Source organism: Neofelis nebulosa, chromosome 4 (assembly GCF_028018385.1).
Source record: "Neofelis nebulosa isolate mNeoNeb1 chromosome 4, mNeoNeb1.pri, whole genome shotgun sequence".
NCBI lineage: Eukaryota > Metazoa > Chordata > Mammalia > Carnivora > Felidae > Neofelis > Neofelis nebulosa.
In genome coordinates this window covers 595,160-609,950 of record NC_080785.1, presented here as the reverse complement: position 1 = coordinate 609,950, position 14,791 = coordinate 595,160, and the positions used below count along the sequence as shown (strand labels likewise).

The window sequence follows — 14,791 nt, the reverse complement described above, 5'->3', positions numbered from 1 at the left end:
AAATTCACAGATTGAAGCCCTGATCCCCAGAACCTCAGAACATGACCATATTTGGAAACTGGGTCACTACAGATGTAATTTGCTGAGATGAATGAGATCATTAGGGTGGGCCTCACTCCAACAAGACTGCGTTCCTACACAAGGGAAATCTGGACACACACACAGAAAAGGCACACATGTGCAAAGGAAGGCATAGACTGGTGTGATGCTTCCATAAGCCAAGGATCACCAAGGATGGGTGCAACCACCAGAAGGCAGGTGAGAGCCTGGAAAGATCAGCCACAGAGCCTCAGAAGAAGGCAGGCTGGCCACTACCTTGCTCCCAGACCCACAGTTTCCAGACCATGGAAAGACATTGCTCTTGTTTAGACTGTTCTGTCTGTGGTGCTTTATTGCAGCAGCCTTGGGGAACCCATATAGTGGGAGATAAATGAGATCAATGGTGGAGAGATTTCTGTCAAGTTCTACCACAAGGAAGGAGAGAAATGGACCACAGGGGACTGAGGGCTGGCCCCCCGCCTGGGAAGACAGAGGCAGGGGGTGAGCAGAGAGGGGAAATGCTGGGAGAAGGCGAGGTGCTACTGGGCATGCTCAAGAGGCGCTCCCCAATCAGGTCAGCTTTCTCACTTGAGAAAGTCTGAAACAGACATCTGTAGAACTACTGCAAGGATCCAACTGCCTTTCAAAAGGGAGACCTGATGCCTGTCCTTTGCAGTCCCCTGAAGGACAGCCATGGCTGGACTCTGGCTCATCATCACCAAGGACTTTAAAGTGAAATGTCAGACTGACCAGCACACTACGAAATCGTAGGCCCAGAGTCCCAGCCAAGGAAGTGAGCAGACCACAGCCTTTCCAGCTCCGGGCTCCAAGTTCCCTGCCCAGCAAACCTTCAGGGCAAAGCATGTGCTTCTGCAGAATGAAAGCTGCTTCTGGGAAGTGGTCCAGAGGTTAAGGGTTAGCTATTTTGGAAGCTGGGCATCTGCCAAGGAGAATACGTGGCCACCTACGTGGAACAAAACTGTCAGGCAGCGCACAGTGGCAGCAGCAGAAGGCAGCACCAGGGATAAGAGACTCGGTCCTGCAGGATGTGTGTTCAAGGAGCCCAGCACCAGGCCAGAATTCCAACCTGTTTGGCCCTGTTGACCCTTTCTGGGTTTAAGAAAGGAAAGAGAGAAAGAATCCCGGACACATAGACTGAACTCCCTCGAGGCCAAACTCACCTTCCTCCTGCTCTACAGTTGTCTGCAGATCTCTGTGGAAATGCGAACAGGTGTCGCCTCCTCCTCCTCCACTGTGCCCACACAGGGCTGGCTGTGGCCGGGAAGCAGCACTTTCTGTTCTCCTTCCCCCCTGAGAGAAGCCTTAGCTGTAACTTCCCGGGGATGTGAATGTTAATAGATGCAACGTTTAATTACCATTTAGTATAATTAAATGATTATGGGGATTTTAAAGATCCTTTCACTCAGGATGAGTATTGCTTAGTCCAGAGCACCCCACTCAGGTGGCAGATGGGCCTTCCTCTCCTCCCTAACCTCAGGCAAGCACCTCTGCGGTCACTCCCTGCCAGACCCTGAGCTCCAGCTTCCAGCTAGCCCCACTGTCTGTAACAGCCCGAGACCATGGCTCACAGAAGGCCTCCTGGAGATGGCATGAAGATAATTGCCCTAAGATGCCATCCCCATGCCCAGGGTGCTAACCTTAAGGCCCCACATCTCTGTGGCTTGAAAGCCAAGGATACTCGTGGCCTGGCCAGAAACTTCCCTCTTTTATTTCTTTTTCTTTTTTTTTTTTTAATTTTAAGGACAGAGAGAGAGAAAAAAAAAAGCGGAGGAGAGGGGCAGAGAGAGATAGAGGAGAGAAAATTTTAAGAAGGCTCCACACTGCCAGCACAGAGCTTGATGCAGGGCTTGTTCCCACAACCCTGGGATCATGACCTGAGCTGAAACCAAGAGTTAGATGCTCAACCAACTGAGCCACCCAGACACCCCAGCAACTTCCTCTCATGACATGACTGTCCATGGACCTAGGCCCTTCTCAAACCACCTACTCACACCAGGCTTTCCACTTTGTGGAAACGAATGTCCTTGAGTTCCTAAAGAGATCACAACCTCTAGGAACATCTGAATGGGGCCTTCCCTGAAGCTCATGACAGACAGATACCCCTGACTTCCCATAACAGGAGTCAGTGGGTGGCTGCTTTCTGGTACACCAGGGCCAGCCCCAGAAGGAAGCAGGATCAGCCTGTCAACAAGGAAAGAGATCATCACACAGAATGAAAAAAGAGAGCATAGCGGTTGGAATCATCCACCACAAAAAGCTGGTAGCACAGGAAAAGGAATACACATATTCCTGAGATATACTTTACCAGTAAAACCTCTATTTCCCCTCCCTTTTCAGGAGAAAAGGGAAAAAATCCAGAGTCATGTAGTTCCCTTTACAGTTCATGATGGCAGCATTCATTCATAACAGCTCACATATGATGGTAGTGGCAGTGGGGTGACCAAGTGGTCAAGTCACCTCAAAACGTGCACATCTGTGTATGTACATGTGACAGCATGAGCTGGAGGGACAGGAAAAGCACAAAGGAACAACAACTTTACATATATGTATAAGAACAGTAAAACCTTGGCTCATGAGTAACTTGTTCTGCAAATGTTCCGCAAGACAAGCAAATATTTCTAATAAATTTTAACTTCATTAAACGAGCAATTTCTTGCAATATGAGTAGTACATGACACCGAATGTCACATGATCACAACTGAGCCAATGGTTCTTCTCTCTGTCTCTCTCTCTGTCTCTCTCGCTGCAGGATTGTGGGTGATTGTCTCCCATGCTCAGATGCTCAGGCCATGGCGTTTGGCAGAAATCAGTGATTTTTCAGAATGTTGGAAGGTGCCAAAAACTAGTATTAGTGTATTTTTTGTCACTTCCAAGCACCTATGGACAGTCCTCTGCTTCATTCTAGGTCAGGCCGCCTGCAGATATAGACCCTTTCCTGTGCTGCCTTATTGCCAGTTACATTAAATACGGTCTCTGACAAGAGTTTATGAATACTTTACTGTAGTCAACATCCGTGTGAGCATATACAATGGTCCCCGTGCAGAAAAAGATTCCATTGAGCCAACAGATAGCAGTAATTCCATTAGTGATACTGAAAGTTGTCCTACACAATAGCCCTCCTCTCTCTTGTCTCCCTCACACCAGCCACGGAGGTTTTCAAAGGTAAATGCAAGTTAATTTGTTTATTTTTCTTTATATTTTGTATTTTCTTTATTATTTTGTATTATATTACAGCATTGCAATCACTTTTATATGAATATTTTGAGTTATGGAACGAATCATCTGAGCTTCCATTATGTCTTACAGGGAAATTCCCGTTGATATACAAGTGCTTTAGATTATAAGCGTGTTTCCAGAATGATTTATGTTCACAAACCAAGGTTTTATTGTATTTACAATCAAGTCTTTCTAATTTAAGCATAACTGACTATTTCCTTGACCAATGCCAAAATAATCCAGAAGTCAAAGAATTTGGAACTGTTCTATATTCCAATTTTTTTAATTTAAAAAATAAAGGAAAAACCAATAAGAAACTTTATAGTCACAAATGGAACTCATTTGTCTCTTTTTTTTGCTCAAAGAATGGTGGTAAACTGAGTAAGCACTTCTTTTTCTTCTAATGTTTTATCTATTTTTGAGAGAAAGAGAGGGCGGGGGCAGAGAGAGGGGGCTAGAGGATCCAAAGCGGGCCCAGCACTGATAGCAGCAAGCCCAACATGGGGCTTGAGCTCATGAACCATGAGATCATGACCTGAGTGGAAGTCGGATGCTCAACCAACTGAGCCACCAAGGCGCCCCCTGAGAAAGCACTTCTGACTGCAGTGGCACTCACACTGCATGGTAAGCACATCAACAGGAAACACACTAACTCTAGCTCTTGCCAAAAGGCCAACAACAAACAAAAACAAACACCAAAAATTAGACTGTGTCTCAAACAAGAAACCCTAAGGGGTACTCTGGCCAATGAAGCTCAGGTCTTCACACTGTATTTAATGTCCCAAGTCACAGCAGTTCCAGTGGCTCTCCAGAAGCATGTGCAAATTATGTGCTCCTTTCCCACAGGGGTACTTTGGATAACAGCTTTTGAGCCATGCTCCATTACTTGAGCTCTGTTGTGCAGCCATCGCAGGAACAGTCTGCGGAGCGCTCCTCCTGATGTCAGTCCAATCAAGTCACACAGGACTCTGAACAGTCTCACTACACCCACTGGCAGCAACCCACACCCTGTGGACCAGTAATGGGGGCAGACAATAGCCTCACCCCCTCAATTCGAGTCTGTGAGCCACATTCAACCGCGTGAGCCCAGGCCCGGCACCTCACACTCACAGAAGAACGAAGGAAGACGTCGGGTAACACTCTGACAAAGCAAACAGTCCGCTGTGGGTGAATGGAAACGTACATTTCATAAACAACCTCCCGGAAAGCAGCGGATAAAAATAAACTGTCCTGGCCAAGAGGTGCACGACCTTCAGAGAATTCAGGAAAACATAAAACTGATGAGCCATTAAAATACCATCTTTGGGAAAATAACTGAAGAAATTTGTATCCCATGAAAGCAATCATAAAACCCCAGCCTCAATTCTAGCACACTGCCACCCCAACCATAATAAAGGACTACTAAGCTTGAACTCATCCTAACGAACCTGCTGCCTAAATATCTACCCGGGTTTGAGAAGCCAAAGTGTTCAGGGTGCACTTACAGGTTGTTCACTTACATGAACAGAGAAGGCAAAACACCCAAGCAGTCCAGTCATTCCATTTCACAGATCATATAAACATGCTTGTTCTTAGAATCCGTTTACACTGCATTAAAAACTATGGGGCGCCTGGGTGGCTCAGTCGGTTGAGCGTCCGACTTCGGCTCAGGTCACGATCTCGCGGCCCGTGAGTTCGAGCCCCGCGTCGGGCTCTGGGCTGATGGCTCAGAGCCTGGAGCCTGCTTCCGATTCTGTGTCTCCCTCTCTCTCTGACCCTCCCCTGCTCATGCTCTGTGTCTCTCTGTCTCTGAAAAATAAATAAAAGTAAAAAAAATTAAAAAAAAAAAAAACAAGGGGGCGCCTGGGTAGCTCAGTCGGTTGAGCGTCCGACTTCGGCTCAGGTCACGATCTCGCGGCCCGTGAGTTCGAGCCCCGCGTCGGGCTCTGTGCTGATGGCTCAGAGCCTGGAGCCTGCCTCCGATTCTGTGTCTCCCTCTCCCTCTGCCCCTCCCCCGTTCATGCTCTGTCTCTCTCTGTCTCAAAAATAAGCGTTAAAAAAATTTTTTTTTAAATAAAAACTACAAAGTTAGAGGGGAAAAGGGACATGTCCATCCACAAACTTGACCCCCACGTTTGGGAAAGCTCCTCAGGAGAAGAGGAGCTCCCCGAAGTGCCCTGTCCTGGGCCCCCTGCATTACCACCGGTTCTGTCTGAACACTGAGCTGCTGTGTAGAGACCACAGGAGCTCCTGGAGCCCAAGGGTTCACAGGGACTCGTGCAACGAGGAACAGACCAATCAACTGGCCAATCGAGCAGGACGTTCCCAGCTATGGTGCTTATCGTCTTCGCCACCACAGAGCATTTACCAAGCTCTGTGAGGCACCCTGATGGGCTCTCTACAGAAAGCCTCAGGAACTTCCTCTCAAGATATGAACGCTGAGTGCACAAGCAACAGTATGAATGATAAACTCCCACTGCCTACCTGTCAGCTTTATGCAGCCCCAATTGTAGAAGTGACCACTCCCACTCCTAGCCAGTTGACAGCACTTGCTGGAGGGACACCTCGCCCAGAGATGCCTGAAGGAGGTGTCCCTACCCATCCCCCAGGTGTCCAGTGCCTGGGCGCCAGTCAGGAACAGTTCTGTGCTGTGATGAATGTTCCAGAACTCACCACTGGACTTCTGAAAGGTGGCTTTGCCCATCTTGCCTCCCTCACACTACTGAGAGTTCTTCCCATCTCATCTGCAGGAGAGGTGCCGCTCAGGCCAGCCACTACAAGCCCTTCCCAGGACACACTTCTCTGCCAAGTTGGCTCTCACCATCCAGGCCAAAGCTGAGTCACTGCTTATCCTCACTGGTCACTTTCCCAACATAATGTTTGATCTCAATTGTGCCATCAGTACTCTGAAGGCAAGACATTGTGAATATGCTTTATTCCAAACGCCTTATCAACAAAGACCAAGAGGGACAATACACCTGTCTCTGCTACTCTGCAGTTAGGGAGAAAGAGCATGACAGACGTCAGACAGTGGACGAGCCACAGAAGGTTTTGAGGCTTAAGGAATGAGCACCAGTAGCAAGTGGGACTTGTCAACATGAAACACAACTCCCTCTCAACGCTGAGCACCCCACACAACCACCTCAGAGACCTGAGAGACTAACCAGGCCCCCGGAATTCCCATGTGATCACCCAAACGATTTCATAACCTGGAAAGGTTAGGTTTCCATGGCTTTCTTCCCTGTGGCTCTTACTCATAGAACCTAAGGAAGTATTTAAGCTCCAAGTTACCTATAGCAAAAGTTTATCACGTTCCTTCCACAATACTGTCAAAGAAAAAAGTAGCTTCAGTCTCTGATACTCTTGGGAAAATAGTACAGTGGGAAACTATGGGCAGCCAACAAGCCTAACTTAAATCCCCACTCTATCCCCTTCCAGTTGGGCACCTGGGCAGGTTATTTCCTTGATCCGGAGCCTCAGTTTCACTTTCTGTAAAACAGGGATTTGATGACAGGACCTCATGGGATTATTGGGAGAACCAGGGCCTGGAGACAGCACCTGACTTTTTACATGTTTGTTACCTTTCTCCCAGTACTCAACTACCCTTAAGTCTTGCCCTCTCTGGCCGAACTGCCTGTCAAAGGCACAGCAAAGAGAGATAAAGCCAGAGGAGTGAGGAAGACTTCCTGAGGAATCAGACCCTCATATAGATGGCTCCTTCTCACGCATTCACATGATTATTTATTTAAAACATATGAAGACAATCATTAAGCAACTATTAAAAATGAGGTTATGAAAAGTTTTTCAATTACTTAGTAAACTGCTTACATAATATAAAGTGAAAAAAGGATACAAATTGTATGTAGAGTATGTCCTCAACCATGTTATTTTTTTTTTTTAACCATGTTTTTAAAAGACTGGAGGCACCTGGGTGGCTCAGTCAGTTAAGCATCCGACTCTTGGTTTCAGCTCAGGTCATGATCTCACGGTTCACTGAGTTGGAGCCCCACATCCCCTGTTTCGGATTCTCTGTCTCCCTCTCTCTCTGCCTCTTCCCTGCTCATGCTCCCCCTCTCTCTCAAAAATAAATAAAGAGACATTTAAAAATAATAATAAAATTAAAAAATTAAAAAAGACTCGAAACAAATACAGCAAACCTTAATACAGTGGCCATACTTGGTGGTATTGGTTTTCGCTTCTTCATTCTTTACAGAATGTATAAATTTCTACCATGAGCCGGTGTTATTTTTATATCGGAAAAAATACTTCAAACATGAATAATCTAAAAGGCCAGTTCTGTAATAGGTAAGATGAACAAGGAAAATTAGGTTTTAGCTCACACCCAAAGGGTTAGAACATTCTAAAACAACCACATACCCAGCCCAGCCCCCAATCAAGTTTTATTGTGGTTGTTGTTGATGTGAGGCCCAAAATTTCATTGATACTGTCAATTAAAATAATGATCATGTCAATTAAAATAATAATCCTGGGGCGCCTGGGTGGCTCAGTCAGTTAAGCGTCCGACTTCAGCGCAGGTCATGATCTCACACTCCGTGAGTTCGAGCCCTGCATCAGGTTCTGTGCTGACAGCTCAGAGCCTGGAGCCTGCTTCAGATTCTGTGTCTCCCCCTCTCTCTGCCCCTCCCCTGCTCATGCTCTGTGTCTCTCTGTCTCAAAAATAAATAAAAACATTAAAAACATTTTTTAAAATAATAATAATCCTGACAGCACAAAAACTTAAATCAAAATGCCTGAAATGACTTTTAAGTGAAAATCTTCACTGCAGCTCAGGGTTCAGGGGTGGGTAAATAGAAGCTTGCTGTATGAAGAGAAGATTTTGGATTTGAGGCTTTGATTGGGTTCATAATGTTGGTGTCGTTTTCAAGAAAACAAGCAAATAATAAGAAAAAAAACTACATACGTGAGCCCACTTGGGCCATGTCTGTATTCTGCACCAGGTGCATAGGAGACCAACTGGGCAGTTGACTCATAATGGACTTCCAGCTCCACTGTCAACCAAGTCAGAACCCAAAAAGAGATGGGCAAACATCCTGGCAGTCAGGATCACAGGTGGAGACAGACAGGTGCTGCAAAGGGCATGACTGTGTCTTCCCAAAACCGCTTTGTTGAAACCATAACCACCCTTCCTGTGATGGTCTCAGGAGGTGGAGCCTTTGGGAGGGGACTGGGCATGAGGGGTGGAGCCCTATGATGGCATCAGTGCCCTTGTAAAAGAAACAGACCAGGCCCTCTCTCTCCCTCTCCACTGAGTGAGCACAAGGAGCAAGACGGCAGCTGTCTGCAAGCCAGGAGGAGACTCACCAGTCACCAAATCTGAGGCCACCTTGATCTTGGACTTATAGTGCCCAGAGTTGTGAAAAATTAACATCTGCTGTTTAAGCTGCCCAGTCTGTGGTATTTTGCTATGGAGCCCAAACGGACTAAGACAGATGGCTCAGTGAAATTAAGATCATTTGGGAGGCGTTTAATAGAGGGACTACTTACAAGGGGACATGGAGGAACCATGAAGACTACGGGGGACCTCCAGGTTGGCAGCAAATAGGCTGTTCATATCTAAGGCCCCAGAGGAAGGAGCACGCGAACATGCAGCAAGACACCACAGGGGGGCACTGAACTGCAGCCCAAGGACAGGGCCAGTGGGGAGGTCACAGCTGGGAGGGAGCCCAGAGGAAGAAACCTCAGACTTCCTTCTTCCTTCTCAGTGCCTCCTGGTCTCCCACTGCCAGCAGACCAGCAGATGAGGGGCCAGACGGCAAGGGAGTGGCCACAGGGTGCACAGAACAGCTGTGGCCATGGGCAGGGCAAGGAAGGGCAGAGCGCGCCCCCAACACAGGGAGAACACCAGGCCACATCCTACCAACAAATCAAGCAGCCGGCTCTGGGCTCTTCGGCCAAACACTATTTCTTGCATAGAAATCTAAATATTGGGCTATATTACTCTATATTACCATTTTCCCTTGCCAGAACTATCAGCTTATTTCTTATTTAGCCCTCTGATAAATGACTGCTCTTCATTTTTATTTATAACTGTTCCTTATAGTATTTGCCAGTCTCACCTTGACCTCATACATTTTATTTGTTGTTTCAATTTCTAGCAGAACTGCTTTTTCAAAATGCTGAAAAGTCGTCATGTTAGAGCTAACAAGAGAAAATACTGGTTTTGCTCCAGATCTATTTCTTTCGGCTTTGGAAGCAAAACTCTGGCTTCCCAAGGGCTGAAATGAGTAAAAGACCATGGGAATTCCAGTCTTCCCGGGGCGATGAGGAAACCGATTTGGACAGTGGCTGGCCACTGGACCACAGGCAGAATGAGAGTCAGGACCAAGTTTTTAGGGAGTCTTGTATAAGTCGCTTTCTTTTCATGCTTCACAAAGCACACAGCCAGGACTGTGAACTGCATCTCATTTTGAAATTGTTTTCAAGACTCTTCTTTTGTTTACCAAATAATTGATGAGCACAATTATAAACATTTACTTTCAGTAGATTCCCTCCTAGCAACTGGTGCCATTGCTGCGCTGAAGTCATCCCATGGAAATCCACTAATGGACAATCTCAAATCTGCACCTAATTGTTTCATGTGTTCCCATCACTAATGAGGGTGTAATTGTAAGTTTCCAGAGAAGAAGCACAATGTCCTATATTTCACGATTCTGGTGTCCTCCAGGCATCCAGCATAATTCACCGTATCTGTTTCAATTAATAGATGAGATCGATTCTGTATATGGGGTCTGATGCTTTGCAATGCTCCCTGGAATTTCACAAGAGATGGACCGACCTCCCCATTCCCTGAGCACTGATGACAAAAGCAGGCGCCCTCCCTTAGCAACAGACTGTGCCATGCCTACTGCTGTTCTGCACCCCTTCTCAACATGCCTGTGTCCAGGGCATGGTCCAAAGGCAAGGACACAGAGTGAAAAGGCAGGGGCAGGGCCAGCTGACATTTGTGGATATGGGCTGCATGCCAGACAGGGGGCTCAATGCTTTACATCCTCATCTTGTAACTGAAACAAAATTACATGAACTTGGCATTTTATTCCCATTTTACAGATGAGTAAAGAGATATGAGGCAACTCACCCAACTCACACGGCTGGAGATGGCAGGCCAGGCAGCCTGGACCCTCAGGTCTTACTCCCAAACCTGAGCCTGGTGACCTGCTGGAGGGGAAGCAGCCTCAACCCTGCGGGTCGGTCCTTCCAAACACACCTGGGAGATAATCTTGGAGGGAACTAAATCACACATTCAAAAATATTTTAGGGAAAATAATGCTCTGGGGGTTAGCTACAATTTTCCACAGTTAGAAACTGCAAAGAGATACACTGGTAACGAACAACTGGCACGTTTTCCCACAAACTATTTCTCCAAATTTCATCTAAAAATATGACTATGAATTCAAATGAGCCAGAGAAACTTCTGAAATTTATATTCAGATGCACTAAGGTGTGGATTTACTATTTATCTTACATTTTAAGTGCCTGTGGCCGCAGGTACTAGCAGTGTTGGCGGTGTGCACTTACTTAGCTCAGGGTTTAAGCCCCTGCAAAAGCAAGCACTTCATCTCCACGGAGAAAAGAGCGTGAGCATGTTGAAACAGCACACCGAGCCGAGCACCTGACCCTGGCTCCCCACAGCCTCAACAGCAGGCCCCACACTGAGTCCTGCAGAGCTCATCTCTGACCGAGGAACCACGTCCAAGGCGCAGTGAAGAAGGCATCTCGGGGTGCGCCCTCCTGCGATGGAGGAAGGGGAGCACAGACTGTGATGGTTCACCATGAGAACGTTTCCTTCAGTTCCAGGTTCAAGGCAGAGCCATCTCTATGCAGAGCCCACCCATGTCCATCTGCTTCATCTGCTCTGGGCACCGGGGACATCTCACTGCTGAGCCATCAGTGTGGTAAAAATCTGGACTTCAGTTTGGTGTGGTTGGGACCAAGGCCCAAGTGTGACTGCTGCACCATGGGCACTCTGCCTCCCTCCCCGTCTGACAATGCCCAGGGGCCGGGGCTGCAGGTGTGCCCTATCGGAACTGGCCCGCTGCCAGCCTTCTCTCTCTGCTGCCTTGCTGGTCCTTGATGCTGCAGCGTCCGCTTCAGTGTCACCTGCCATCTCCCCGGGAAGAGCCTCCCACCCCTAAGTCACTGACATCTCCTTTAATCAGAAGCCTTACTGGCCGGTGCTTAGCCCGAAGGAGCCGGCTGCAAGCCAAGCTTCCCTGGGGCTGTGACAAAGGTCGGCTCCCTACTTGCTAGTGTACAGTGCAGGTTTACACATTGGGCCTCGGTGGGCAACGAGGAGCCAGGCCGCATAGACCCTCCATGATCTGAGGAATGGAGGGGTTTGTGCCGTGGTAAGATCAGATTTCTGAGGAGAGCTTTTCTCCTCCCCAGGCCCCGGCATGCACCCTCAGGATATTTGGCAAGCACGGAACTTGGGGACACCTGGAACTTCACCATCCCTCACCCGGGACAGAGGCAGCCCACGAACCGTGGGACCGCAGGGCAGTGACATGGTCATTCGTGCCTCCCTGGGGACACCGAGGGTGCTCAAACACCTCCCACCACTGATGCCTTTTCCACCCTTAAAACCTCATGAGTTTTTCCTTTACTTTGGAATAACTGAACAAACATTCTAGGCCTACATCCATCTCCAGTGTTACACGCTCAGTGTTGGTCAGCTGACATCTGGTGATAATACATCACATCTATCGAGTATTTATTGAGTCCCCGTCACAAAGTGCTTTCCATAAATGACCGTATTTAATCCTCACAGCATCCTGCAAGATAGAAGTCTCATTTTACAGATGAGGCAGCCACGGCTGTGAGAGGCTAAGTGATCTGAGGCTGCACACAGCCAGTAACTGGTGCTGGGATTCAAATCCAGGTCTGACCCTGATCCTGTGGTCACAAAATACCTCAGGAAATAATACTCTCAGAGTGCCTGGCACTCCAGGTACTTCATACAACAGTTTTTCTGCCTCTCCTTTTGAAAACAAAGGATAAATGTTTTGTCATAAATGTCAAAGTGACTTCACTTGGCTTCTCTGGGCCATTTCCTCGCCTTGTACGTCTGAAGCGCAGACAGCATTAACATGTGGTGTTGGTAACGCCATCGGCACCGGTATTTGGCATCATCATTCTGAGAACCCTGGGCTGCAATGACAGATAGCCCGCTGGGGTGGACCTGCCCAGAAGCACTGTAAACATAACTTGTCTGAAGTTAAAGTCCAAATGCCAGCAAATTCAGTTATTCTGCTGGATACTGGCCAGTCTCCCACCAGGCACTGCAGCCCAAGGGTCAATGCGCCCTCTCTTCTGGCACCCTCCGTACTGGGCCTGAGGGTCACTTCCAGGAACAAGGGTATCAGGCTCCCAAGTGAGGTGAGCACACACATGAAACATCATCATGACAGAAAACCGGCTTCAGTTCCCAGGAGTAAATATTCAGATTCCATGGCCATCTGGCTGCCATTTCACAAGCTCTTTGCAAAATCTGGCTATAATTCTACCAAGTCATGAACTTTAGTTGATGCTTTTAAGGTTTAGTTAAGTGAGTTGAAGAAAATCAAAATACTTGCTAAAGTTCACCACAACTGAGAATCAAAAGAGGTTGCAATGCTCACAGAAGGAGAAAGTGTTATGGGGAGGGGCATCCGATTTCAGGGAAACCAGAAAAAGATAGAAGAACTCAAAGACAGCAAAGTTTTACCCATGTGCATGGATGACACGTGTACAGAATGAGATAAATCAGAACTGCTGTTAAATTATGGCTTATTACGGGGTGCCTGGGTGCCTCAGTCGGATGAGCGTCCGACTTCAGCTCAGGTCATGATCTCACGGCTTGTGAGTTCGAGCCCTGAGTCAGGCTTTGTGTTGACAGCTTAGAGCCTGGAGCCTGCTTCAGATTCTGTGTTTCCCTCTCTCTCTCTCTGCCCCTTCCCCACTCACTCTGTCTCTCTCTCTCTCTCTCTCTCTCTCTCAATAAATAAATGCATTTAAAAAAATTTTTTAATCATAGCTTGTTACATCAATTTATGAAGCAAACTAGTCTAAGCTACCTTAGACCACAAACACTGCTTTACTCCAAGAATTCATTTACAGGTACACCTGGGTGGCTCAGTTGGTTGAGCGTCCAACTTTGGCTCAGGTCATGATCTCATGGCTCGTGAGTTCAAGCCCCACGTCGGGCTCTGTGCTGACAGCTCAGAGCCTGGAGCCTGCTTCAGATTCTGTCTTCCTCTCTCCCTCTTCTCTGCGCCGCACCCCCCACTCGCTGTCTGCCTGTCTGTCTCTCTTTCTCTCAAAAATAAATAAAAAATAATTTTAAAACAACACTTAAGAATTCATTTAGAAACTACCAAATTATGTGCTAATTACTAACATTTATATATATTTCTCAAGATCCTGAAGGAAGAACAGGAGACAAAAAAAAAAGAAAAAGAAAAAGAAAAAGAAAAAGAAAAAAGTGTGTCTATCTGGCTTTAGTTTACATTCTTCAAAAAAATGAAACAACATATTTTCTAGATTTTTCATCAGTTCCAAAAACCCAGCATCCTTATTTTGTATGTCTTACTGATTTGTCATTCTTATCTGGGGACATCAGAAAGCTATGCCCATACTGGCTGGACACATGGTCTGTTTGCTCTTGTATGTATCACTGTGGGTGAGAATAAACGGAAGCACAAAGAAGGGATCTGCCCACAGACATCTAGTCTAGCTGACGAGGAAGAGAGCATGAGACCTGCTGTGCTCCAGATCCAAGCTCAACCCAGCACACCTATCTTTCTTCTTCTAATAGTAATGTTTTTCTCAGTGTGTCAAACATTAATGATAAAAAACTTCAAAATTGGGTTTTATACAATACTAATACACGCTGACAGCAAATCTGTGTCTTTAGGTTCTGTTCGTGAAGAAGGGCACCTTTTCCATTTATCAAGGTTTTGTTGTGGAATTCCAGAAGTCTCTATGAAAAGAAGAGCCAGACATTGTTGAAAATCAAAATTCATCAAGCCCTGAAGTATGAAGGGCACTGCCTGGGAGGAGACCCACAGTGGGTAAAGGGTGTGCCCCCTTCGACGGCCCCACACCACCACCCCCCAGACAATGAGCACTGTGGACTGGAGGAAAGGTATGAAAAAATGCCCCAAAATCACATTTTCTTTTTTTTTTTCAACGTTTTTTATTTATTTTTTTTTTTGGGACAGAGAGAGACAGAGCATGAATGGGGGAGGGGCAGAGAGAGAGGGAGACACAGAATCGGAAACAGGCTCCAGGCTCCGAGCCATCAGCCCAGAGCCTGACGCGGGGCTCGAACTCACGGACCGCGAGATCGTGACCTGGCTGAAGTCGGACGCTCAACCGACTGCGCCACCCAGGCGCCCCAAAATCACATTTTCAAATACTGTTGAGTCACAAGGTCTACTGAGTAGACTCCTTTGTCAGAGTTCATTTGAAGAAAAGATTCTTCTGCTTTAAAAACCCTCGTCTGTTCAACCCATTCACTTTTCAAACAAGACAAGTG

General features: G+C 47.0%; 1 protein-coding gene across 5 annotated transcripts in view; it reads right to left on the bottom strand.

Moving 5' to 3' along the window:
• PTPRN2 (protein tyrosine phosphatase receptor type N2) overlaps positions 1–14,791 on the bottom strand; it is an 831,667-nt gene that overhangs the window by 779,400 nt on the left and 37,476 nt on the right. The window contains exon 1 of one of the 5 annotated variants that reach the window (XM_058723628.1): positions 8,177–8,305. The exons of the other annotated variants lie outside the window; for them this stretch is intronic. Within the exon in view, the coding sequence (XP_058579611.1) occupies positions 8,177–8,246 (70 nt within the window). The 5' untranslated portion in view covers positions 8,247–8,305. Of the gene's footprint in view, positions 1–8,176; positions 8,306–14,791 lie in introns of those variants that run through there. 5 annotated transcript variants of the gene reach the window in all.